The following is a 23,713-nucleotide window of genomic DNA, read 5'->3' on the forward strand; positions in this document are numbered from 1 at the left end:
GTTTGCTGTTCCCTTCTCCAGTGGACCACATTCTGTCAGATCTCTCCACCATGACCCGCCCATCTTGGGTGCCCCATGGGCATGGCCTAGTTTCATTGAGTTAGACAAGGCTGTGGTCCTAGTTTGATTAGATTGACTAGTTTCCTGTGAGTATGGTTTCAGTGTGTTTGCCCTCTGATGCCCTCTTGTAACACCTACCGTTTTACTTGGGTTTCTCTTACCTTGGACGTGGGGTATCTCTTCACGGCTGCTCCAGCAAAGCACAGCCATTGCTCCTTACCTTGGACGAGGGGTATATCCTCACTGCTGCCCTTCCTGACCTTCAACGTGGGATAGCTCCTCTAGGTCCTCCTGCACCCGAGCAGTCATGGCTCCCTGTACGTGGGGTTGCTCCTCCCGACCGCCTCCCCCGACCTCGGACGCGGGGCAACTCCTCTCGTCGCCACCCCTGACCTCAGACGCTGGACATCTCCTCTTGGCCGCCCCCCCCGACCTCGGACGCGGTGTAGCTCCCCTCGGCCGTTCCTGCATCATCACAGTCCGGCACTCTCTGCCGATGACCCTGACCTCTGACGTGGGGCAACTCCTCTCGGCCGCCACCCTTCGGGCATGGGGTCCTAATCACGATGGTGTGATCACTGACCTAGAGCCAGACATCCTGGTATGTGAAGTCAAGTGGGCCTTAGAAAGCATCACTGCGAACAAAGTTAGTGGAGGGTGATGGAATTCCAGTGGAGCTATTCCAAATCCTGAAAGATGATGCTGTGAAAGTGCTGCACTCAATATGCCAGCACATTTGGAAAACTCAGCAGTGGCCACAGGACTGGAAAAGGTCAGTTTTCATTCCAATCCCAAAGAAAGGCAATGCCAAAGAATGCTCAAACTACTGCTCAATTGCACTCATCTCACACGCTAGTAAAGTAATGCTCAAAATTCTCCAAGCCAGGCTTCAGCAATACGTGAACCTTGAACTTCCAGATGTTCAAGCTGGTTTTAGAAAAGGCAGAGGAACCAGAGATCAAATTGCCAACATCCACTGGATCATGGAAAAAGCAAGAGAGTTCCAGAAAAACATCTATTTCTGTTTTATTGACTATGCCAAGCCTTTGACTGTGTGGATCACAATAAACTGTGGAAAATTCTGAAAGAGATGGGAATACCAGACCACCTGACCTGCCTCTTGAGAAATCTATGCAGGTCAGGAAGCAACAGTTAGAACTGGACATGGAACAACAGACTGGTTCCAAATAGGAAAAGGAGTACGTCAAGGCTGGATATTGTCACCCTATTTATTTAACTTATATGCAGACTACATCATGAGAAACGCTGGGCTGGAAGAAACATAAGCTGGAATCAAGATTGCTGGGAGAAATATCAATAACCTCAGATATGCAGATGACACCACCCTTATGACAGAAAGTGAAGAGGAACTCAAAAGCCTCTTGATGAAAGTGAAAGTGGAGACTGAAAAAGTTGGCTTAAAGCTCAACATTCAGAAAATGGAGATCATGGCACCAGTCCCATCACTTCATGGGAAATAGATGGGGAAACAGTGGAAAGAGTGTCAGACTTTATTTTTATGGGCTCCAAAATCACTGCAGATGGTGACTGCAGCCATGAAATTAAAAGATGCTTACTCCTTGGAAGGAAAGTTATGACCAACCTAGATAGCATATTCAAAAGCAGAGACATGACTTTGCCAACAAAGGTCCGTCTAGTCAAGGCTATGGTTTTTCCTGTGGTCATGTATGGATGTGAGAGTTGGACTGTGAAGAAGGCTGAGTGCTGAAGAATTGATGCTTTTGAACTGTGGTGTTGGAGAAGACTCTTGAGAGTCCCTTGGACTGCAAGGAGATCCAACCAGTCCATTCTGAAGGAGATGAGCCCTGGGATTTCTTTGGAAGGAATGATGGTAAAGCTGAAACTCCAGTACTTTGGCCACCTCATGCAAAGAGTTGACTCATTGGAAAAGACTCTGATGCTGGGAGGGATTGGGGGCAGGAGGAGAAGGGGATGACAGAGGATGAGATGGCTGGATGGCATCACTGACTCGATGGACGTGAGTCTGAGTGAACTCCGGGAGTTGGTGATGGATAGGGAGGTCTAGCGTGCTGTGATTCATGGGGTCGCAAAGAGTCGGACACGACTGAGCGACTGAACTGAACAGTGGCATTGAACTCCCCCTTCACCAAAACATTTTATGTTTACTCTCCCCATTGCTGCTTTGGAGCAGTCTCTCTGAGCTATCTGAGATGCTGCCTCCCAGGCTGCAGTGCTCATTTTGCCCCAAGTAAAACTTAACTCAGAACTCTCAATTTGTACATCTTTTTTTTTTTTTTTTTTTTTTTAGCCAACATCATCCACATTGTGTATGAATATATGGGCATTTCAGTCACTGGAAAGGCAAGCTTGACCTCTGGAGAGAGGAAGGGGGAAAATCAGGCTTTTGTAAATGAAACTGACTTTAGCATCTCATTCCTGCCTTTCTCTCTTTCCTAGGAAAGTACCGCAAGCACTCAAAAAGAAACAAACCATGTTCACGGAGAAACAGTTGGCATATTTAAATTTTCTTAAAAACTAAAAAACCCATACCCCACCGTTGGCCTCCAGAGAGAAATGGCTTCAAAAATGGAGCTACACCTCACAGTCCTGCAGGTCAGAAGACAAGCCCCATCTCACCAGGCCACTTCATTTGTTGTTCTTCTTCAGTTGCCAAGTCATGTTGCAACCCTGTGGACTGCAGCCTGCCAGGCTCCCCTGTCCTTCACCATCTCCCAGAGTTTGCTCAATTCATCCTCATTGAGTCGGTGATGCTATCTAAACATCTCATCCTCTGCCGCCCCCTTCTTCTCCTACCTTCAATCTTTCCCAGCATCAGAGTGTTTCTCAGTGAGTTGACTTGTTGCATCCAGTGGCCAAAGTACTGGAGCTTCAGCTTCAGCATCAGTCCTTCCAATTAATAACCAGGGCTGATTTCTGGGATAATTCCTGAAGCTTGATACGATTGCAATCCCCAAGACTCTGAAGACCCAGACTACTACCCATACCCTATTACATTCTCTCCTAACCCCTAGAGCAAGATGGGCAAAATTTTTGTGTAAAGGACCAGATAATAAACACTTGTGAGCCATACAGTCTCTGCCACAACTATTAAATTCTGCCTTGATAGCAGCATAGGAGCAGCCATTGAGGTTGTGAAAACAAATAGATGTGTCTGTGTTCTCATATGGGCTTCCCTGGTGACTCAGACAGCAAAGAATCTGCCTGCAATGCAAAAGACACCTGTATGATTCCTGGATCAGGAAGATCCTTTAGGGAAGGGAATGGCAACCACTCCAGCATTCTTGCCTGGAGAATTCCATGGATATTTTGTGTTACATATGACTTCATGGACACATGTTAGAAGTTCATATGTTATTCACATGTCATAAATTATTCTTCTTGTGCTGTTTTTTGTTTTTTTTTTTCCTTTCCTCCCAACCATTTCAAAATGTAAAATCTCTTAACTCGTGAGCCATACTGAAACAGATGGTGGATCACAGAATTACCTTTAAGTGGCTTATCTTTAATCTCTCTCTTTATGTCTCCAAATTCCAGCTGCAGTGTTTGTACCATTGCCATTTATTGTTTAGTCATTCAGTCATAGCCCTCCAGGGCTTCCCTGGTGGCTCAGACGGTAAAGTGTCTGCCTGCAATGCGGGAGACCCGGGTTTGATTCCTGGGTCGGGAAGATCCCCTGGAGAAGGAAATGGCAATCCACTCCAGCACTCTTGCCTGGAAAATCCCATGGATGGAGGAGCCTGATAGGCTACAGTCCATGGGGTCACAAAGAGTCGGACACGACTGAGCGACTTCACTTTCACTATGGCCCTCCAGACTCCTCTGTCCATGGGATTCTCCAGGCAAGAATACTGGAGTGGGTTGCCATGCCATCCTACAGGGGATCTTCTGAAATCAGGGATCAAACCCATGTCTCCTGCATTGGCAGGCAGGTTCTTTACCACTGAGCCATCAAGGAAGCCATGTTTTCTCCCTTAGCTCAGCTCAGTTGTGTCCCACTCTTTGCAACCCCATGAATCACAGCACGCCACGCCTCCCTGTCCATCACCAACTCCCGGAGTTCACTCAAACTCATGTCCATCAAGTCAGTGATGTCATCCAGACATCTCATCCTCTGTCATCCCCTTCTCCTCCTGCCCCCAATCCCTCCCAGCATCAGAGTCTTTGCCAATAAGTCAACTCTTCGCATGAAGTGGCCAAACTACTGGAGTTTCAGCTTCAGCATCAGTCTTTCAAATGAACACCCAGGGCTGATCTCCTTTAGGATGGACTGGTTGGATCTCCTTGCAGTCCAAGGGATTCTCAAGAGTCTTCTCCAGCACCACAGTTCAAAAGCATCAATTCTTTGGCACTCAGCTTTCTTCACAGTCCAACTCTCACATCCATACATGACTACTGGAAAAACCATAGCCTTGAGTATATGGACCTTTGTTGGCAAAGTAATGTCTCTGCTTTTGAATATGCTATCTAGGTTGGTCATAACTTTCCTCCCAAGGAGTAAGCGTCTTTTAATTTCATGGCTGCAATCACCATCTGCAGTGATTTTGGAGCCCCCAAAAATAAAGTCTGACACTGTTTCCACTGTTTCTCCATCTATTTCCCATGAAGTGATGTGACCAGATGCCATAATCTTCGTTTTCTGAATGTTGAGCTTTAAGCTAACTTTTTCACTCTCCTCTTTCACTTTCATTAAGAGGCTTTTGAGTTCCTCTTCACTTTCTGCCATAAGGGTGGTGTCATCTTCATATCTGAGGTTATTGATATTTCTCCCGGCAATCGTGATTCCAGCTTGTGCTTCTTCCAGCCCAGCATTTCTCATGATGTAGTCTGCATATAAGTTAAATAAACAGGGTGACAATATATAGCCTTGACGTACCCCTTTTCCTATTTGGAACCAGTCTGTTGTTCCATGTCCAGTTCTAATTGTTGCTTCCTGACCTGCATATAGGTTTCTCAAGAGGCAGGTCAGGTGGTCTGTTTTCTGCTTACCTTTCACCAATCCTCTTTTCACAATCTCTTTAGCAGTCTTTCCTGCATTCTGCCCCTTGTCTTTATTTCAAGGTCAATGCTTTGTCCTAGATTGTGTAAACACTTTTCTTATCTAACTTAGTGGCCTTCGCAAAGCTCTCCTTACCATCAGTTCATCTCCAGTCAACCTTGGAACATGCCGTCAGATCAGTTATCAATGTTTTTGCTTAAAAGTTTGTTTTGGGGGAAAAAAAATTGTTTAGGGACAGTCCAGTGGTTAAGACTCCACCTTTCACTTCAAGGGGCATGAATTCCACCCCTAGTCAGGGAACTAAGACCCTGCAGGTTGAGCAGTGCAGCAAATATACATATATATTTTAAAAAGGGATTTCCTTGGTGGTCCACTGCTTAAGACTTCACCTTCCAATGCAGAGGGTGCAGGTTCAATCTGGTCAGGGGCCTAATACCCCACATGCCTCAGGGCCAAAAAACCAAAACATAAAACAGAAGAAGAAAAAAAGAAAACAGAAGAAATATTGTAACAAATTCAATGAAGACTTTAAATACGGTGCACATCAAAACATCTTTGTAAAAAATTTGTCACTTAGCCTTTAAGGTCCTTCATGCTGCTAAGTCGCTTCAGTCATGTCTGACTCTGTGTGACCCCATAGACGGCAGCCCATCAGGCTCCCCCGTCCCTGGGATTCTCCAGACAAGAACACTGGAGTGGGTTGCCATTTCCTTCTCCAATGCATGAAGGTGAAAAGAGAAAGTGAAGTTGCTCAGTCATGTCCGACTCTTAACGACCCCATGGACTGCAGCCTACCAGGCTCCTCCACCCATGGGATTTTCCAGGCAAGAGTACTGGAGTGGGGTGCCATTGCCTTCTCCAAAGGTCCTTCATAATCTGACTCAAATCCTTTTGTTTTAGAATATAACTTTTAAGTTTATATGGTTTTTTTTTTTCAACTTTACATTTTCAAGTACAATCTTCCCAGGCAATTTAAAACAAAACAAACCAAAAAAAGAAAACAAAAACAAGTGATGGTCAGATTTGGCCCAGTGGTGGACCATGTACAGATATCCATGCTATGGCACCCCCTAGTGCTGACCACTTTTCTTTCCCATACCTTGCCTTACGTTATAGTTTAAGCTATACTTTTTCCAGAAATCACGTAGGGACGAGAGAACTGGGCCGTAAATAAGGCTGAGCACCTAAGAATGGATGCTTTCGAATTGTGGTGCTGGAGAAGACTCTTGAGAGTCCCTTGGACAGCAAAGAGATCAAACCAGTCAATCTTAAGTGAAATCAACCCTGAATATTCATCAGAAGGACTGATGCTGAAACGGAATCTCCAATACTTTGGCCACCTGATGCAGAGAGTAGACTCATTGGAAAAGACCCTGATGCTGGGAAAGATTGAGGACAAGAGAAGAAGGGGGTAACAGAGATGGTTGGATGACATCACAGACTGAATGGACATGAGTTTGAGCAAACTCCAAGAGATAGTGCAGGACAGGGGAGCCTGGTGCTGCAATCCATGGGGTCCAAAGAGCGGGACACGACTTAGGGGCTGGACAACAGCAGCAAATATCTTGCTCTGGGGGTTCAGATCCTTGCCTCACTTTCTGTGCCCATAGTCTCATTCCTGCTTCTCCCTGGCCATAGGTTGGCAGGGGTTCCACAAGCCAAGATGTGGAACCAGAGCCGTCCTCAGCTAGAAAGATCAATTAAACAATTGAGTAAAATGAAAATGTTTCTGAAATCCTCTCCTCAGGATTTGTTCAAGAATCATAGAGTGAAATTCAAGAAAGCCAAAGATGAGGATTTCCCATCAGAACAACTAGAAGTTCTACAGCCATTCGCTGAGGTCATGGTCAAGATCAGCTCTGCCAAGGAGAACGTGGCTGCACCTCCAAGGTCTCTCTGGCGCCACCCCTGAATCCCTAGTTTGTGCAGATCCTCTGATACCTGCCTTCCAGCTCAGCATACGGCCTGCCCTGAAGGCTCTCACAGACCATTCTCTGGGCCACAAAATGGTCCATTTTGGCTGTTGCCAAGACCTGAATATATACTGCCTCTATCCCATTGTAGAATCCTGAGCTGTCTCTACAAACCTCAATTCTAATTCTTTGGGCTTTTTTTTTTTTTTTTGGCCACAAAGCTCTGTGAGAAGCTAGGCCCAGAAAGTCACATGTTATGATATGTCATGATTCCCATCCCAAGCTGGAATCAAGGTTGCTGGGAGAAGTATCAACAACCTCAGATGTGCAGATGACACCACCCTTAGGGCAGTAAGCAAAGAGGAACTAAAAAACCTCTTGATAAAGGTGAAAGAGGAGAGTGAAAAAGGTGGCTTCAAACCCAACATTCAAAAAACTGAGATCACAACATCCGGCCCCATCACTTCACGGCAAATAGATGGGGGAAAATATTCTCATCACAAAAAAGAAATAAGAATTGTGTGATGGGATGGAGATGTTAACTAATGCCATGGCAGGAATCATTTTGTCATTTATAATTATATCCAATCGCCATGCTGTGCACCTTAAACTTATACAATGTTATATGTCAATTACATCTCAATAAAACTGGAGAAACAAATTTTAAATAAAATCTGTGTATTTTATTTTGCATAATTTATACCTCGATAAAAAATAAATATATAATAGGACTAGTAAGGACAGTTATCTTCTTTTTTCCTGCTTCTTTGTTTTGATTTTGTTTCTGTTTTTTTTTTTTTTTTTTCTTCAGTATTGTTCAGCTAATAAGATTTAGTCATGAGACTTTACTGGTGGTCCAGTGGCTAAAACGATGTGCTCCCAATGCAGGGGGCCTGGGTTCAGTCCCTGGTCAGGGAACTAGACCCCATGTGCCACAACCAAGACCCAGCACAGCCAAATAAATGGACAAATATTTTTTTAAAAATTAGTTGGTGTTGGCTTTTCTACTTCCTACACTTTGGTCACCTCCCCAATTATTTTATATCTGATGACAACCCAAATATCTCCAGTCTCCCAACTTATATGTTTCTTTTCTCTTTTGTTCTTTCTCCCCCCCTTCTCCCTCTACTTTTCTTAAGACAATGGAAGGGACTTCCCTGACAGTCCAGAGGTTAGGACTCCCAGCTTCTACTGCAAGGGGCCGAGGCTTGATCCTGGTTGGGGAACTAAGATCCCACAAGCTGTGGGGCATGCCCCCCCCCCGCCCCCCCAAAGATAATGCAACACCGTAAAATCTTCCAAAGAGTTCTCAGGCTCCTGATTCCTTCCTACTAACCTCTCTCCCTGCATGTTGGGTATTTATGAATACAGTAAAGCGTGACCGACAAATCATGTACTTTGACATGAACCTGTAGGATTTTGTACTTGCTGTTGTTGTTCAGTTGCTCAGTCATGTCCAACTCTCTGCGACCCCATGGTCTGTAGCCCGCCAGGCTCCTCTGTCTCCACTACCTCCCAGAGTCCTCCCTTATCTCCAAGAGGTTACTCAAATTCATGTCCCTGGAGTTGGTGATGCAGGTAGCATGTGTCAGACCTGAACATGGCACTCTTGCAGGTAGACACTGATAGCCCTGCGCACCTGTCTCACAGAGGCATCCTACATTTGTGTGTTTACAGTGCTGAAGTTTTGGGGTTAATTTGTGTGTTTTTTTTGGGGGGGGGTGGTGAACTATAGTCAATGTGCTGAGATTTTGTCACTTCTAATCCACACGGGAGCTTCAGAACAGTGGGTGGGCTTCACCTCCCTGCTTTCAAGCCCTCTCCTCAATGTGTACTCCCCGCCCACAAGTTCCCTCTTAGTTGCGACCCTGCACCAGAGGTGGCCTAAGAGAATTTCAGTTTCTTTCTGTCATTCTCTTTCCCACCAGAGGCAACCATTCTAACATGTTTCGTGTTCCTCATTCTGCTGTGTATGTTTTTATATGTGGTGCATGCTCAGTGGCTCAGGCAGCAACCCCCATGGACTGTGATCACCCACCAGGCTCCCCGGTCCATGGGATTTCCCAGGCAAAATTACAGGGGTGGGTTGACATTTCCTTCTCCAATTAATTATACATATACAAATTTTAATATGTATACATAGATACACATGTATACATTCAGTGGACATGAACTTGAGCAAACTCTGGGAGGTAGTGGAGGACAGAGAAGCCTGGAGGAGTACAGCCCATGGAGGACAGAGAAGCCTGGAGGAGTACAGCCCATGGAGTCACAAAGAGTCGGACGTGACATAGTGACTGAACAACACGTACACATGGACAGGCATACCTCCCTTTTCTGCCCTTTGGAGATACTGCATTTTTTACAAATTGAAGGTTTGCGGCAACCCTAGGTTATCAGATGGTTGTTAGCTCTTTTTTTTTTTTTGCTGTCCTGGGTCTTACTTGTGGCATTCAGGATCTTTGATCTTGGTTGCGACACGCGGGATCTAGTTCTCTGACCAGGGATCAAACCCAGGCCACCTGCACTGGAGCAGGGCGTCTTAGTCACCAGACCACAAGGGATGTCCCAGCATTTGTGTTTTGGTAATAAAATGCTTTTTTTTTAGCTTTTATTTTTATTTATTTATTTGACTGTGCCAGGTCTCAGTTGTGGCATGTGGGATCTAGTTCCCTGATCAGGGATTGAACCTGGGCCCCCTACATTGGGAGTGCAGAGGCTTAGCCACTGGACCACCAGTGAAGTCCCAAGTGCTTTTAAATTAAGGAGTGTATGTTGTCCTTTCGGACAGAATGCTTTGCACACTGAATAGACTACACTGTAGTGTAAACACAACTTTTACATGCCCTGGAAAACTAAAACTTGTGTGACTCTTTATTACCGTGTTCTCTGTATTGTGGCCGTCTAAAACCAAACTAGCACATCTCTGAGATACGCCTGTATTAGCCCTTCACTTTGAGTCATATTATTTATTTAATTATATTTAAATTTATTTATTTTTAATTGGAGGATAATTGCTTTACAATATTATGTTGGTTTCTACCATATATCGCCATGAATCAGCCAGAGGTACAGTATGTCCCCTCCCTCTTGGGCCTCCTCTCCCACCTCCCACCCATCCACCCCTCTAGGTTGTCACAGAGCACTGAGTCTGAGCTCCCTGGGTTATAGAGCAACTTTCCATTAGCGATCTGCTTTATACATGGTAATGGAAATGTTTCAATGCTCCTCTCTCAATTCGTCCCACCCTCTCCTTCCCCCACTGTGTCTACAAGTCTGCGTCTCTATTGCTGCCCTACAAGTATGTTCATCAGAACCATCTTTGGAGATTCCATACATATGTGTTAATATATATTTGTTCTCTTTCTGACTTATTTCACTCTGTATTAAAGGCTGTAAGTTCATCGACCTCATTAGAACTGAGTCAAATGCACTCCCTTTTATGGCTGTGGGTCATACCATTTAATTGGTATAAAAAGGGGACCATTTTTCTGCCCTGGAGAATTGTCAACATGTTGATTTTGGTTGATTGTGTTTTCAGTTGAAATGTGAATCCATCCCTTATATTCATGATGAGCTGTAGTTCATCTAGAGGCTTGAGGACTTTCTGATTCAGCTTTTCATCAGGACTGTGTTCTGGGCGGTGTTCTGTGTTGTCTGTTACAGCACACTGTGTAATACAGGATATCTGGTTGTCCCCCAGCAGTAAGGGAAGAACAGCAATCAGGTGATGTCAGCCTCTTCCATCAAAGTTTCACCTGACAGAATCAGTCACATTAATTGTGTCCTAAATCTGATTTCATTAGAACTTGCAAGGCAGTGAAAGTGAAAGTGAAGTAGTCGTGTCTGACTCTTTGCGACCCCATGGACTGTAGTCTATTAGGCTCCTCTGTCCATGGGATTTTCCAGGCAAGAATGCTGGAGTGGATTGTCATTTCCTTCTCCAGGGGATCTTCCCGACCCAGGAATTGAACCCGGTCTCCCGCATTGCAGGCAGACACTTTACCGTCTGAGCCATGAGGGAAGCCCTGCAAGGCAGACTTTGCCTAATTTTATTCATCCTCCTCCATCTAGTTTTAAATTCATTTAATAACTTTGCTACTCAATATCTTGACCTCCAACTCTCCTTCACTCTACTTCAGTTGCTCATTCCCACAAACAGTTCTCCACTTCATTATTACCAACATCTTTAATGTCTATAATCTCAATTTCAAGCATTATGTCCTGCAGCAACACCTTCTTATTTTGACTTTCCAGTTTCTAGTCCCATCTTTTAATTCCACAAAACTGTAACCATTTATCAGTCAGCCGCTACTTCCCATCCCCTTCACCCACCTTTGGCAATACAGGAGGTTTTGTTTTGTTTTGTTTTCAGTTAAGAGCTTTTCCTCATCAACTCTACTGTGTAAGTCTAAGGGTCTGTGACAGCAAAGTAAAGTGCTTATTACACAGTGTGATTCTATATCTCAGGGAAGCTGGAGGAAAAGATGAAAATGATCAATTATCTTTCTCACTGTAAAATAACTCACTTTATCTGTTACTATGCTCTTTTTCTTAAAATCTACTTTGTCTCATATTAATATGGCTATGCTAGCTTCCTTTGTTACTCTTTGCACAGTGTATCTGTTCCTTTCCTTCTACTTCCAACCTATCTTGTCTCATGTTTAAACTGCAGCTCTTTTTTCTAAAGAAAGATCTGAGTTGCCTTACAACAAGAACAAGAATTGGTAATTATAAATCCTCCCACAAAGCAAAGCCCAGGCTGAGATGACTTCTCTGATTAAATTCTATCAAACATATAAAGAAAAAATAATATGAACACTTTATAAGCTCTGTCAGAAAAAGAGGGAGCATGAGAACATGTTTAAATTCATGAATTGTTGAATAAAGCTGATTAGATTTTCAATTTTTTTAAGTGAAATTGTTTCTTTTAAGTTCATTTTTTAATCATTTTTTCTTTTCTTTTCTTTTTTTTTTTTTTTGCCACATTGCACAGTTATTAGAATCTTAGTTCCCTGACCAGGGATTGAACCCTGGCCAAGGCAGTGAAAGTGCTGAGTCCTAACTCCTGGACCTCCAGGGAATACCCTAAGTGTAACACTTTTTCTTTTTTTTAATATGTATTTTTTTTACATGGATCATTTTTAAAGTCTTTATTGCTTCCGTTTTATGTTTTGGTTTTTTGATTTGAGGCATGTGGGATCTTAGTTTCCCAACCAGGGATTGAACAGGCACCCCCTGCATAGGAAGGCAAAGTCTTAACCACTGCACTGCCAGGAAAGCCCCCTAAAGTGCAACTCTTGTCACAATATGGGCTTCCCTGATAGCTCAGTTGGTAAAGAATCTGCCTGAAATGCAGGAGACCCCAGTTCGATTCCTGGCTCAGGAAGATCTGCTGGAGAAGGGATAGGCTACCCACTCTAGTACCTTGGGCTTCTCTGGTGGCTCAGCTGGTAAAGAACCCACCAGCAACGTGGGAGACCTGGGTTCAATCCCTGGGTTGGGAAGATTCCCTGGAGAAGGGAAAGGCTACCCACTCCAGTATCCTGGTCTGGAGAATTCCATGGACTGTGTAGTCCATGGGGTCACAAAGAGTCGGAAACGACTGAGCGACTTTGACTTTCTTGTCACAATATATGGCTACCTGTGTTTCCTCCCACATGACAGTTTATGTGTTTTCACTGGAAACAGGCATGAGGAGGCAGTGCTCATGTTCAAGTTAATATTTTATTCCTTCCTCTGGTTCTGGTTACATTTTTGTATATTCTGCCTGAAAATTCACTTTTCTGGATGTGTATTATGTTTTTAAATGTTAACTTCAGCATTTAAATCATTAAAGTCACTTTGTCCACTGGCAATGATGCATCTACCTTCATGCTCCATAGAGACTCACAGTGTCCCTTGAACCAGCAGATCCTCCAGTGCATGGAGGGATTCCACACAGCATCTCTTTCCTGTGGTTAAGACGATTCATCACTAGAGATGTTTCTGTTAAGTCTTGGAAGTGGAGGCTGGTGACTATGGCCCATTGTTCTCCCCCAGGCTGTGTCGGATCCCATATACAAAGTATATGGCAAATCCTAGGAGGGAGATGAGACAGTGAGAAGGGAAAGTAGGTGCTCTCCTTATTTACGAATGCCCAGTAGGCTTCCTATCATGGTGTCTGACACAGTTCAGGGGAGAGGAAGTAGAAAGAATATTGGGCTGCATCACTCAAGAAACCTCTTTATCTCAGACAACCACTTACCAATTGCCATCCAGATGCCAAATTGGGCCCAGGTCTGAGTGGTCATCTGAATCATTAAGTAAACATTCACAAAGGTGCTCACCAGGAAGACTGCAGGCAAAGCAGGGACCTGTGGGCAAAGTCAATTCATTCCTGAACACACCCCAGATGTCTGAAAGAGAGACCCTACCCCTTGTGGGCAGGAAACTCCAGTTCTACTCAGACTGTGTGCTCAGTGCTTAGTGAGACTGAGTTTTTAAAGCACTGAGTGTGGATCAGGGAAGAATCCAATGGTTTCAGCAAATCCCCTCATTGCCTGTCCAGCAAAGGATGTTTAGACCTAAAGCATGCAGACCTTCACTCAAGGTGGACACTTTGGACCCATAAGGTCACCTACCCTGAATGTAGGTTCAAGAGGAGAGGGGCTCTGGGGCTGCCTCCAGATGATGACCGTGACCCCAGTGATGAGCAGCAGCAGCAGCACAGCCACTGTTGTGAGCACGGGGTCTCCAGAGAACACCTGGCTGGACCACCGGTACAGGATCAGGCTCAGGATTATCAGCAGGAGAACTGCAAGGGTCAAGGTGGAGGAGAACAGGCTGGACCCAGAAGACAAAGATGTCAGGACCTCGGGTCACACCCCTCCCCAGGCTGCCCACATCAGGAGGGGCCATAATATCACCAAGATCCTCAACTGACAAAATACACACTCCAGGACCATCCTTTCAATTTCAGAATATGACCAAAGAGAAATCCCACTGCTCACCAACCAGGGAGGCACATCCATAGACAATCTGGTCAGATTTCTGGGTGGGGATGGTGCTGGGAGGGAACCACAGACTCTTTAGAATGTTTGAGGTTCCTGCTTCAGGTTCAGATTCCAAAGGACCTCCTTCAACTTCAGGCTCCACCTTAGTTTCCTCCTCTGTTTTTTCTTTCTTGCTTCCGTTCTGGGCTGGTTGATACCTGGATTAGAAATATTAAAGCAATATGAGTAACAGCCCCTACTGCTGATTCAACATTAATCAGTCTAATGCCTCTCTTTCCCCAATCAGTGGTACAGGACAGTGAGGAGGCAGCATGAAGGTAGAAGATGATTCCCTCCCCATCAACCCTCACAAGTCAAAGACCGCCCCCCCCCCCCCCAGTCAAGGTGTCATGGGGTCTCACCTGAGGACAAGGACAGAAAATGTCACCAGGGAGTAAGCGAGCAGGGACCGAAGTGACATGAGGTCCACCAGGTCAGTGAAGTTGAAGAGTAACACCATGACCGCTGGGATGAGGGAGCAAAGACAGTGGGGGGAGAGTGAGAAACCACTGGAAATACGCAAGTTAAGAAGTATGATTTTAAAAGGGTGAGTTCTGTTTATTCACCTGCAAGAGTTCCAGGAACCAAGACGGCCATGATGGGGGTTCCTGTGGGGACAATGATGCGGGTATCAGTGGGGGCATCAGTGAGGACATCGGTGGGGGCAGGGATCCAGGCAAGTCCCTGGAAAAGGAGCCCATCCTCTGCCATTGCATAGGTCAACTGAGCCATGATAAACATGATACTCAGAAGGCTGGAAGGGAAAATGGGAATGTGTGAGAAGGCGCAGAAGCAGGAGAGACCAGGGCTTTTGCTCCCTGGTCTACATGGGGCAAGATGTCTTTCTCTTTCGTCTCTCAGTCCCAAGGGCTGGGCGTACCTGAGCATCTGACAGTAGATGAAGAGAAAACCATGACACTGACCTGTATAAAAGAATGCAGAGGGTGCCAACAGCCACGACATATTTGGCAGACTCCCACCCAACATAGACGAAAGCCTGTGGCAAGGGGCTCTCAAGCTGAATCAGGTAGTAGGGCACCATGAGGGTGAGGGCTGCCGAGACACCAAAACACACCAAAAAGCAGATGAAGAAGGACATCACGACAGCCAAGGGCATGGACCACTGAAGATTGCTGGCTTTTCTCCCTTCAGGATGGGAAGAGGTATTGGGTCACTGGGGTTTCACTGGGGTGAAATCACAAAACCCACTTTACTCTTCAAGCTTCAAAAGCAGCCTAACCTACCTGCCCCTGTGCCCAAGGGCACCCCATTCTGTTCCCAAACCATGATGGGGCACAAGATACGCATGTTACCTGCATTGACAATGTGAGCAAAACCAACAAATGCGTAGAAACATGTAGCTGCTCCCTGGAGAATTCCATCAAAGCCAAAAGGCACAAACCCTCCAGAACCCAGAAGGCCCAAGCTATGGTGAGAGGAGGGAAGAGGAGGAACATAGATGAGGTGTGTTCGGCCATTTCTACTGGGCTCCTCCCTTAGTACCATAGGTCCTGGGCTCCAGGGACCCCCAAGCTTGGACCATCACCCCAGGTCTCATCAGTCCCCACCATGTTTCCAACTCTGCACACCACACACACATGCATTACTACAACCAAGGGTACCCTCCTAACCTATCGGCATCACCAGATCCAGCTGCAGCTAATGTGTAGTCCTGTTCCACGAGCTTCCAGTTGTGCAGATTTCCCTTAATGAAGCCAGAGACGATGATGAAGCTGAGGACCAAAATGTTCAAGCCCATGAACACTTTGTTAATCAGGGTTGACTCATAAACTCTCAGAGCCAGGAGTCCTGTGAGAAAAATGGAAAATGAGACAACAAAATAACTAAGTCTAGCACTCCCCTGGTGGTCCATTGGTTAAGACTCTGAGCTTCCACTACAGGGAGCAGAGGTTCAATCCCTGGTCTGGGAGTTCCCCATGCATTGCAGTGAGGCTAGAGAAATAAATAACCAAATCCAGAGAGACAGAAAGCAGACAAGTGGTTGCCCAGGGCTGGTGGTTGGTGGTTGTGGACAGATGGACAGTGACTGCTCAGTGGGTTCAGGGTTTCCTTTCGCTGTAATGGAAACATTTGGTACCAGATGGGGGTGGTGGTTACACAGCACTGGGAATGTACTAAGTGCCGCTGACTTGGACACCTGCTGATGGATATTTTCTTACTGTGACCATCATCTCACAATATCCATGTCTATCAGATCATCTTAAACTTTTACAATGCTGTTTGTCAGCTGTTGTGGTTCAGTCACTCAGTCATGTCTGATTCTTTGCGACCCCATGGACTGCAGCATGCCAGGCTCCCCTGTCCTTCACTATTTCCCACAGTTTGCTCAAACTCATGTCCATTGAGTCGGTGATGCCATCCAGCCATCTCATCCTCTGTTGTTCCCTTCTCCTCCTGCCCTCAGTCTTTCTCAACATCAGGGTCTTTTCCAATGAGTCAGTTCTTCTCATCAGGTGGCCAAAGTATTGGAGCTTCTGTTTCAGCATCAGCTCTTCCAATAAATATTCAGGACTGATTTCCTTTAGGATTGACTGGTTGGATCTCCTTGCAGTCCAAGTGATTCTCGAGTCTTCTCCAGCACCACAAGCAAAAGCATCAATTCTTTGGTACTTAGCTTTCTTTATGGTCCAACTCTCTCATCTGTACATGACTACAAGAAAAACCACAGCTTTGACTATATGGACCTTTATCAGCAGTGATGCTTCTGCTTTTTAATATGCTGTCTAGGTTTGTCATAGCTCTTCTTCCAAGGAGCAAGTCCCTTTTAATTTCATGGCTGCATTCATCATCCACAGTGATTTGGTAGCCCAAGAAAATAAAGTCTCTCACTGTTTCCAATTTTTCCCCATCTATTTGCCATGAAGTGAATTATATCTCAATAAAGCTAGGAAAAATAATAAAATGGTTAAATTTATGTGGATTTCCTCTCAGTTAAAAAACAATCTTTGATCTCAGTATAGAGAAAGAAACTTGTTGGTCTAGGTAAGTGATTCCCAGATGGGATGATTTTGTGCCCCAAGGTATATTGGCACTGTCTGGAGACATTCCAATTGTCACAATCTGGGGGCTGGGTGTCACTGGTGTCTAGCACATAAAGATCACAGATGCTGCTCAACATCCAACAATGATTTTTTGGAGGGTACCCCTCTTGGCATGTGGGATCTTAGTTCCCTGACTGGGGATTGAACCCAAACCTTCAGCAGTGAAATCAGTGTCCTAATCATTGGACAACCAGGGAATTCATCCAACAATGATTTTTTATAAAGCAGAAATGCATAGGACAGCACCCCACACCAAAAAATGATCCAACCTAAATTACCAATAGTCCAAGGGTAGGAAAAAATGTCTTGCCTTCCTCTCTTTCTTATTCCAAACCCTTTTTCCCAGTCCAAATTCCCCACCATTCTTCCACCCCAAGCTTTTCCCATGCCATCCCCCTCTCCATACCCTGCTCTTTCCTTTCTGTCCCTGGTCCCTTTTCACCTGTGAGCAGCAGCACCAGGCCCAGGACAAGAAAGTCTGGAAACGAGGCCAGGAAGTAGGGCATTTGCAGAGAGAAAGTTCCCCCTAATGCCTCAGAGATGTGGTTCCCAATCAGGCTGTCAAAGGTGGAGCTCCAGGCCCGGGCTATACAGGCAATGGCTGCAGCAACAGAAGAAGGAATGTTTACAAGCAGACAGAAACTGAGCCCCTATTATGCATCGTGTGAGATATTTGGGGCAGGAGGTGAGCAAAAAAACATCTGATCTCAAAGAGCTTCTCATGGGGTGGACAGGGGAGACCCAGGTGATTCACAAAAAGGCCAACTATTTAATATGCTAGGAGATAGAAGTGGTGGAAAACAAAGAAACACAGTTAAATGGGACTAGGAGGGACTAGATCAGAGTTGAATTTTTAAGTTGAGGTGTAAGAGAAAATCCAGGAAGGCAACAGCTCAGCAAAGACTTCACTGTGGTCAGGGGATGAGCCTAGGGACGTGCCTCCCTCTCACCCGCTCCCTACAGTTCCCTTTCCTCTGGTTTCTCGGTCCATCCCTTAAGGAAAGCAGGATAGACCTGCGTGCAACGAGGTTGTGCAGTTTTCCTGCCACCATTACCCCTCTCCCAACCCTGCCCCGAAGGTGGATAACAGAGTTCTGAGGAATGAGTGAAGCCCACTCATCTCTCCAACTTTCTCCATCTTAAGGCCCACTTCTCCCCGCTCCCCATCATCTCACCAATAATTAAATACAGTAAGAGGTTCCAGCCAGTGATGAAGGCATACAGTTGTCCCATTGTGACATAGCTGACGTAATACCCAGAAACAGGTACTTTTACTCTGGCTGCCAACTCGACATAGCAGAGCCCAGACAACACGGTAGTCAGGCCGGCCACCAATAAGGAAAGGATGATTGCTGGTCCAGCTACAAATTTGGCCACTCCCCCAATCAGGATGTATATGCCAGCTCCCAACATGTTGTCCAAACCTATCACCACCAGGTCCAGGGTGTTCGGAGGAGGGGTCTCGGAACTCTCAGGTTCCTCCCTGAACTGTGGCTTCCTGCGGACCAGCTTCTGACCAAACTGGCGAAGATACTGACCCAGCATCATAGACATGGTTGAGGGGGCTATGATCTGCTGAGAAAGCAAGACATGAAGTCATCAATGATGTCCATCTGCCCTTGACCCTGGAAGCTCAATTCTGTGGAGGAATGGAGGGATGGGGAGCAGGTGGTAAAAGGACACGTTGGGCAAGTTCTCTCTGTGGGAACTTTGGTTTCTTCAAATAAAGAAGATTTTTAATATATTTCAAGGTTACTTGAAGATTTGCTTGAAGAGAAGTGAGGGGTACTAGAATACGTCTTCCCAAATGTGTCACTTTGGCTCAGGGATTCTTTATGAGCTAAAGGTAATTCAGACCCAGAAGGCTTGGAGAAAGCTTCCTGTCACTCCCTTGTCCGTGTGTATTAGTTGCTCAGTCACGTCTCTGCAACCCCAATAGACTCCTCTGTCCATGGGATTCTCCAGGCAAGGATACTGGAGTGGGTTTCCATGTCCTCCTCCAGGGGATTGTCCTAACCCAGGGATTGAACCCAGATCTCCTGCATTGCAGGCAGATTCTTTACCATCTGAGCCACCCTTAAGCCACTCGCCAATATACAAATATTGTATGGTTCTGCTTCCATGAAGTATCAAGAGGAGTCAGAGCCATAGAGACAGAAAGTTGAATGGTGGTTTGCCAGGGGCTGGGGTTAAGGGGGAAATGGGGAGGTATTGTTAAATGCGGCACAGTTTCCATTTTACAAGATACAAAAGAGCTCTTCAGATTGGCTGGACAGTAATGTAAATATACTTAACATTACTGAACTGTACACTTAAAAATGATGTAGATGGGAATTCCCTGGCAGTCCAGTGGCTCAGAGTGAGACTTTCACTGCCATGGACCTGCATTTGATCCTTGGTGGAGGAACTAAGATTCTCCCACCCACAGATCCCCAAGGGGGAATTGTGAACCATGTGGGTGCTGGGGCTGAATTTTTCAAAAAACGGTTATGATGGTAAATATTATGTCATGTATATTTTACTACCTTTCTGCTGTTGTTGTTGCCAATGATAAATAATAGACACCAGCTTCAAGTTGTTGCTGGGTGTACAAACCCTAAGGGGATTTAATATAAATCAACATAGCATTAACTTGAGCAAACTCGGGTGATGGTGAAGGACAGGGAAGCCTGGTGTGCTACAGTCCACAGGGTCATGAAGAGAAGGACATGACTGAGTGACTGAACAACAACCTACCATCATCCCCTAGAGACACCAACATGCAAGTCCTTTACATGCAAGTCCTTTACAGTTCCCTCGTATCAGCTAATGAGGAACTCATAGATTCAAAAGGTGGACAGTATACAAGAGACTGAAGTTGGTGGCCCACATATTACAGGCCCTGTATAAGGACAATCTTCACTATTGTTTGAGCACAACTACCACCATCCCCCCCACCCCCCAAAAAAAGAGTGATAAAGAGCCTGCCTGCCAATGTAGGAGATGTAGGAGACGCTGGTTCGATCCCTGGGTTGGGAAGATCCCCTGGAGGAGGAAATGGCAATCTACTCCAGTATTCTTACCTGGAGAATCCCACAGACAGAGGAGCCTGGCAGGCTATAGTCCATAGGGTCACATAGAGTCAGACAAGCTGAAGTGACTTAGGATACACACAAGAACCTCCAGGCACTGATCTAACCCTCCCTCCCGCTGCCCCCAAACACTCCACTGATTCTCACACAAAACACAAGAGCTTCCAGCTCCTGTTTTCATCTCCACAAAAAATGGGTCTCTCCACCCTCAGTCGGGAGCCAGGCTGACCCCTCTGCACTCTGAGGTTGCAGAGGTCTCTTTGGGAGGATGTGAACTCAGCGCCCAGTCTCCCACAGAAGAGGGTGACCCAAGACTTACTGGATCCTTGAAGCAGAGCCTGGAGCACTGGGTCAGTCAGGGAGGCTGAGGGTAAGCCATGCGGGGCTGGAGCTGAGACATCTCCAAAAACCGAAGCAGGGAGTCATGAGTGCAGAAGACAGTCCTCAGCCCTGGGTTGGTGGGGTGGAGATGGGGCTGGGCGGGCGGGGACCATCTGCTGTGTTGCTATCAGCCCTGACTCCTCTGTGGTTACCCTCGGGGGAGGTTCTGAGAGGGTTTTCTTTTTTTTTTAAGTAGTTAAGATGATTTTTTGTTAATTAATTAGATTACTGATTGGTTGTGCTAGGTCTTTGTGGCTGCGCGCAGGCTTTCTCTGGTTGCAGCGAGTGGGGGCTACTTTTTGTGATGGTGCAGGAGCTTCTCACAGCTGCGACTTCTCCTGTTGTGGAGCACGGGCTCTGGGGCGGGCGGGCTGCACTAGCTGTGCCTTGTGGCCTCAGTAGTTGTGGCTCCTGGCTCTAGAGAACGGGTTCAGGAATTGCACTCTACAGCATGTTGAATCTTCCTGGATCAGGGATCGAACCTGAGTTCCCTGCATTGGCCAGCAGATTCTCTACCACCAGGGAAGGCCCTGAGATGTTTTCTTTGCTGTAGTAAAGTACACACAACAAAATTTACCGTTTAATTCATGTTAAGTGTCCAGTTCAATCATGTTTTGTGTGTGTGTGTGCTAAGTCACTTGAGTCATGTCCGACTCTTTGCAACCCCGCCAGGCTCCTCTGCCCGTGGGAGTCTCCAGGCAAGAATACTGGAGTGGGTTGCTATTTCCTCCTCCAGGAGATCTTCCCAACCCAGGGGTTGAATCCAGGTCTCCTACATCTCCTGCATGGGCACCCGGGTTCTTTACCTCTAGTGCCACTTGGAAAGCCCCTCAGTCATGTTAGGTATATTCATATTTTGTGCAACCAAATTCCAGAACATTTTTCACCTGGAAATGCTGAATCTCTGTTCCCATTAAACAACAATTCCTTCTTTTTCCTTTTCCAGTTCCTGGCAATCACCATTCTACTTTTGGTCTCTATGAATCTGATGACTCTAGAGTCTTCACTTAAATGGAATCACACAATAGCTCTCAAGTGCAGTCATGCTTATTTTACTGAGTATGATATCGACTAGGTGCATCTATCATGTGTTAGAATTCCCTTCCTTTCTAGTACTGTATAGTATTATTATTATTATAGTATTAATATTATTATATTAGTGTTAGTATTATATTATTATTATAGTATTAGTATTATTATAGTATTATTGGTACATATCTGGTCAGTGGGCACTTGGGTTGCTTTCATGTTTTAATTATTGTGAAAAATGCTTCTGTGACCATGGGTGTACTTTCAGTTCTTTTTGGTATATCCTCAGAAGTAGAATTGCTAGATTATAAGGTTTTAAGATTTTTATCTGCTTGTGATGGAGAAGATGTTCACATATTGAGGTATGGGGAAGTCATTTTCCTTATACATGGTTCATCTTGAACTGTGCGCGAACTAAAACAGTCTGTTTAACCCTCACAGCTCATCTGCTTTAACCATTGAGGTAAAGAGCATCTGTTTTGAAGATAAGAATGAGCATCTCCCTTCTCATGGCGTCCATGTTAACACTCCCTCCAAGATAAGGTTCCCTTCCTGGACACCAGGGCCCTGCTGTCTCACCGTCTACATACTAAGTCTGTCTCTTTTGAAACCTTGAAGGAGTACACCCTGTTGTGTGTGATGTATGTTCTCTGTTGGATGAGGTATAAGACTGTGCTGGAAACCATGCTTCAGTGGGACAGTTCTAAGAATTCCTTGGCAGTACTCTGTGTGCTCATTGCAGTAGGCATGGGTTCGATCCCTGGTTTGAGAACTAAGGACCCTGCACACTCCCCTCCTCCCACATGCCATGCAGCTGGGCCAAAAAAAAAAAAAAAAGAAAGAAAGAAAACCACAGCAGTTCTTCAGAGTTATTTAAGTGATTGCCTCCCGGGCTATAGTGCTCAGCTTGGCTCAAATAAAACTCTTTTATTCCTGTTAGATTGTTTATTGATTCTTTCCATGGACACTTGAACTCATTTGATCATAAAGGACCATGAGACGTGTGGGCTGTAAGACTTGGGGCCCGACATACAACCCTGCTCCCTCCCAGTCCTCTTGCTGGATACCCACTGTCTGCACATGACCTGAGACACTCCAGTGCGGGGGAACACACAAGCCCAGCTCGACCTCAACCAGGAGAAGGGGAGCTTAAAGACTCTGATGTTAATTCAAGCAACACAAACATGGAACCAGCCTCTCATGTGCACTCAGCCTTGCACAAAGGATGGAAGAGGGTAAAGGGGGTGTGACTTGGTCTGCTTCTTCAGGGAGCTCTGTTTGCTGGGAGAGCTGAGCACAGAGACAGAGAAGGAAAACGATGCAAGAGATCAGGAGCTCTGCTCCTCCTGGAAGGAAAACCCGAGAGTGAGAGGGGAATGTTGCAGTTTTGGAGGATGATCGTGAAGTGATGACTAGATTCTGACCCGAGTCAAGTGACCCACATGCTAAAACACTGGGCACAAACCAGCAAAGTGAAGTGAAAGTCGCTCAGTCGTGTCTGGCTCTTTGTGACCCCATGGACTATACATTCTGTGGGATTCTCCAGGCCAGAATACTGGAGTTGGTAGCCTTTTCCTTCTCCAGGGGATCTTCCCAACCCAGGGATCAAACCCAGGTCTCCCTCATTGCAGGTAGATTCTTAACCAGTTGAGACACAAGGGAAACCCAAGAATACTGGAGTGGGTAGCCTATCCCTTCTCCAATGGATCTTCTTAAATCAGGAGTTGAACCGGGGTCTCCTGCATTGCAGGAGGATTCTTTACCAACTGAGCTATCAGGGAGTAAAAGGAGACATAAATGCAGTACTTGATTGACTCTCACATTAACTTTTTTTAACATTGAAGTATAGTTGATTTATAATATTGCAAATTAAACAAAACAAAACAAAACCCAAACAGCCACACAAGATGAAATGGCTTAACCTATTCCAGAAAGTTTTAGTTGGTTGAGTGAGGACTCATTTGAAACCCCAAAGTTGGTAGGAAAAGTGTAGTGTTAGTTGCTCAGTCGTGTCCAACTCTTTGTGACCTCATGGACTGTAACCCACCAGGCTCCTCTGTCCATGGGATTCTCCAGGCAAGAATACTGGAGTGGGTTGCTGTTTCCTTCTCCAGGGGATCCTCCCAACTCAGTGTTTGCACCAGGGTCTCCTGCATTGCAGGCG

The 23,713-nt window shown here is 45.6% G+C and overlaps 2 protein-coding genes across 4 annotated transcripts; one reads left to right on the forward strand and one right to left on the reverse strand.

Moving 5' to 3' along the window:
* Nucleotides 1-556: 556 nt before the first annotated feature.
* On the forward strand, nucleotides 557-7,645 carry DPRX (divergent-paired related homeobox). The gene is given in 5 exon segments (XM_055551221.1): nucleotides 557-579; nucleotides 2,500-2,578; nucleotides 2,581-2,655; nucleotides 6,807-6,952; nucleotides 6,954-7,645. Coding segments are annotated over 5 exon segments (501 nt in total). The 3' UTR covers nucleotides 7,132-7,645.
* Nucleotides 7,646-12,690: 5,045 nt separating this feature from the next.
* On the reverse strand, nucleotides 12,691-20,557 carry LOC129631358 (cationic amino acid transporter 3-like). 3 transcript variants are annotated; one of them, XM_055552318.1, is made up of 12 exons: nucleotides 20,459-20,557; nucleotides 18,244-18,640; nucleotides 17,511-17,669; nucleotides 15,638-15,815; nucleotides 15,320-15,432; nucleotides 14,930-15,152; nucleotides 14,573-14,760; nucleotides 14,369-14,471; nucleotides 13,965-14,164; nucleotides 13,596-13,768; nucleotides 13,220-13,328; nucleotides 12,691-13,052 (listed from the first exon to the last, which is right to left on the reverse strand). In XM_055552318.1, the coding sequence occupies exons 2-12, from the start codon at nucleotides 18,620-18,622 to the stop codon at nucleotides 12,991-12,993; spliced, it is 1,887 nt and encodes a 628-aa protein (XP_055408293.1). In that variant the 5' UTR covers nucleotides 18,623-18,640; nucleotides 20,459-20,557; the 3' UTR covers nucleotides 12,691-12,990. The 3 variants fall into 3 exon arrangements, with proteins under 3 accessions (XP_055408293.1, XP_055408295.1, XP_055408296.1); XM_055552320.1 differs by having other exon boundaries at nucleotides 18,244-18,643; nucleotides 20,459-20,531; XM_055552321.1 differs by having other exon boundaries at nucleotides 18,607-18,643; nucleotides 20,459-20,502.
* Nucleotides 20,558-23,713: the final 3,156 nt, after the last annotated feature.

This window comes from Bubalus kerabau, chromosome 17, assembly GCF_029407905.1.
Source record: "Bubalus kerabau isolate K-KA32 ecotype Philippines breed swamp buffalo chromosome 17, PCC_UOA_SB_1v2, whole genome shotgun sequence".
Taxonomy (NCBI): domain Eukaryota; kingdom Metazoa; phylum Chordata; class Mammalia; order Artiodactyla; family Bovidae; genus Bubalus; species Bubalus kerabau.